The sequence below is a fragment of the Myotis brandtii genome, unplaced genomic scaffold, assembly GCF_000412655.1.
Source record: "Myotis brandtii unplaced genomic scaffold, ASM41265v1 scaffold434, whole genome shotgun sequence".
NCBI classification, from domain to species: Eukaryota; Metazoa; Chordata; class Mammalia; order Chiroptera; family Vespertilionidae; genus Myotis; species Myotis brandtii.
In genome coordinates this window covers 846,000-847,833 of record NW_005366599.1, presented here as the reverse complement: position 1 = coordinate 847,833, position 1,834 = coordinate 846,000, and the positions used below count along the sequence as shown (strand labels likewise).

The following is a 1,834-nucleotide window of genomic DNA, read 5'->3' as shown; positions in this document are numbered from 1 at the left end:
CAGGTCACCTGGGGCCAGAGACCGCCTTGCCCCACCCGGTCCAGTCCAGCCTGAGTGGAGAAAGGCCTGGCGTCCACGTGGGGACAGCCTGTGGCAGGGTGACCAGCGGAGGCCCCTCCGCGGGAACTGAAGATCGGTCTGGCTTCCTCGACCCGTTTCTTTGTTTGATTCCTGTTTTGAGGGCAGGATCTGCCCCTGCTCTACGGGCAGACAGCGGCCCTGCAGTGTCAGCCCTGTTCCCCGTGCCCGCGGATGTGAGTGCGTCCTGCGCTGCGTGTCAGTGGGGAGAGATCCGTCAGCGCCATTGTGCGGGGCATGTTGTCCCCTGAAGCACCACGTGTCAGATTTCGCGTTCCCCTGCCCCTTGCTGCCTTGTCCTCTCACTAACCGTCCACCTGAAACGTTGCTGTAGCTGGGACCCGAGGAGCCTGAGGGTCAGAGCAGGTGTTTCATGGAGACCCCTGGCCGCGTCGCCTGCGCGTGGGGTGCTCCGTGCCTGACGCGCTCTCTGCCCTGCAGACGCTGGACCTCGCCAACAACCAGCTGAGCGAGGTCCCCGCGGAGCTGGCCGACTGCCCCAAGCTCAGGGAGCTCAACCTCCACGGGAACCAGCTGAAGGACAGGCGCCTGGAGAAGATGCTGGGCAGCTGCCAGACCAAGTCCATCCTGGAGTACCTGCGGGCGGGGGGCCGCGGCAGGGCCAAGGGCAGGGCCGACCCCGAGAAGGAGGAGAGCCGGCGCCAGAGGAGGGAGCGGAGGAAGAGGGAGGGCGAGGAGGAGGAGGTGGCCGAGGCCAGCCGGCTGCTGCTCCGAGTGCTGCACGTCTCAGAGAACCCGGCCCCACTGACCATCACGGCCGGCCCCGAGGTCAAGGGCGTGCGGCCGTTCCTCGTGGGGGCTGTCGTGAGGGGCATGGACCTGCAGACTGGCAACGCACTCAAGCGCTTCCTCACCTCTCAGGTGGGTGCAGGCGGCCAGCGGGGGGTGGGGGCGAGGAGACACCACCTCTGCGTGCCTCAGTTTCCTCTCCTGGGAAATGGGAACGCAGCGGCCCTGCCCTGGATATTGGTGAGCAGCGTGTGGGCCGTGGGCAGCCGAGTGTGCTGGGCACATCGAGGGCGCCTCACACACACACACAACCATTGTGCCTGGCGGAGCCGGGTGGAGGCTGCTTCTGCGGGCGGCCTTGTTGCCCTGGGGCCGGAGTGTTCCTCCAGTTCCCGAGTTGCTGGAGTGTCTGGTTTCCGTAATGAATCACACTCAGTTCCACATAAGGTGGTGTCAGAGTCAGCAGCTCTCACCAGCACATTCCCACGCCAGTCGTGCTGTTTGTTTAGGGTTTAGCGAGACAAACGTCCTGATGGGTTGCCTCCGTGCCGCGTGCCCCTCTTTTAAAATAGCAGGCGCGTCTCTGACGTGAGGAGGCCCTGGGGTGGCCGGGGACAGGCGGCTTCCGGAGGCTCCCGCGGGTCAGGAGTCCTGCCCTGGGAGGGGCAGAGGCAGGGCCAGGCGTCCAGCGCGGAGCTGGCGTTCAGGGGAACGTCGTGGGGTCATGTTTGAGTCGTGCTGCTGTGAGCTCAGCCAGGAGTGTCGTTCCCGTGGCTTCTCGGACGGACGCCTCCCACATTGTGCTCTAGCGTCAGGGACGAGGAAAGCCCTGGTGACGGGAAGAAGCTGTTTGCCGGGGGCGGTTTCACAGGATGCTTCTGGCGGGAGGCAGGAGGCAGGAGGCGGCAGTGCTGAGTGGTTGGGCAGCTCCCGCCCGCACACGCCTGGCTCTGAGCGCCCGCGATCTCGCGTTGCAGACGAAGCTGCACGAGGACCTCTGCGAGAA

General features: G+C 65.8%; 1 protein-coding gene across 1 annotated transcript in view; it reads left to right on the top strand.

Moving 5' to 3' along the window:
- Positions 1-1,834, top strand: part of LRRC47 (leucine rich repeat containing 47) — a 10,824-nt gene that overhangs the window by 6,090 nt on the left and 2,900 nt on the right. Inside the window, exons 4-5 of the mRNA XM_014546189.1 lie at positions 434-960; positions 1,806-1,827. Of these exons, the coding sequence (XP_014401675.1) occupies positions 434-960; positions 1,806-1,827 (549 nt within the window). The remainder of the gene's footprint in view (positions 1-433; positions 961-1,805; positions 1,828-1,834) is intronic.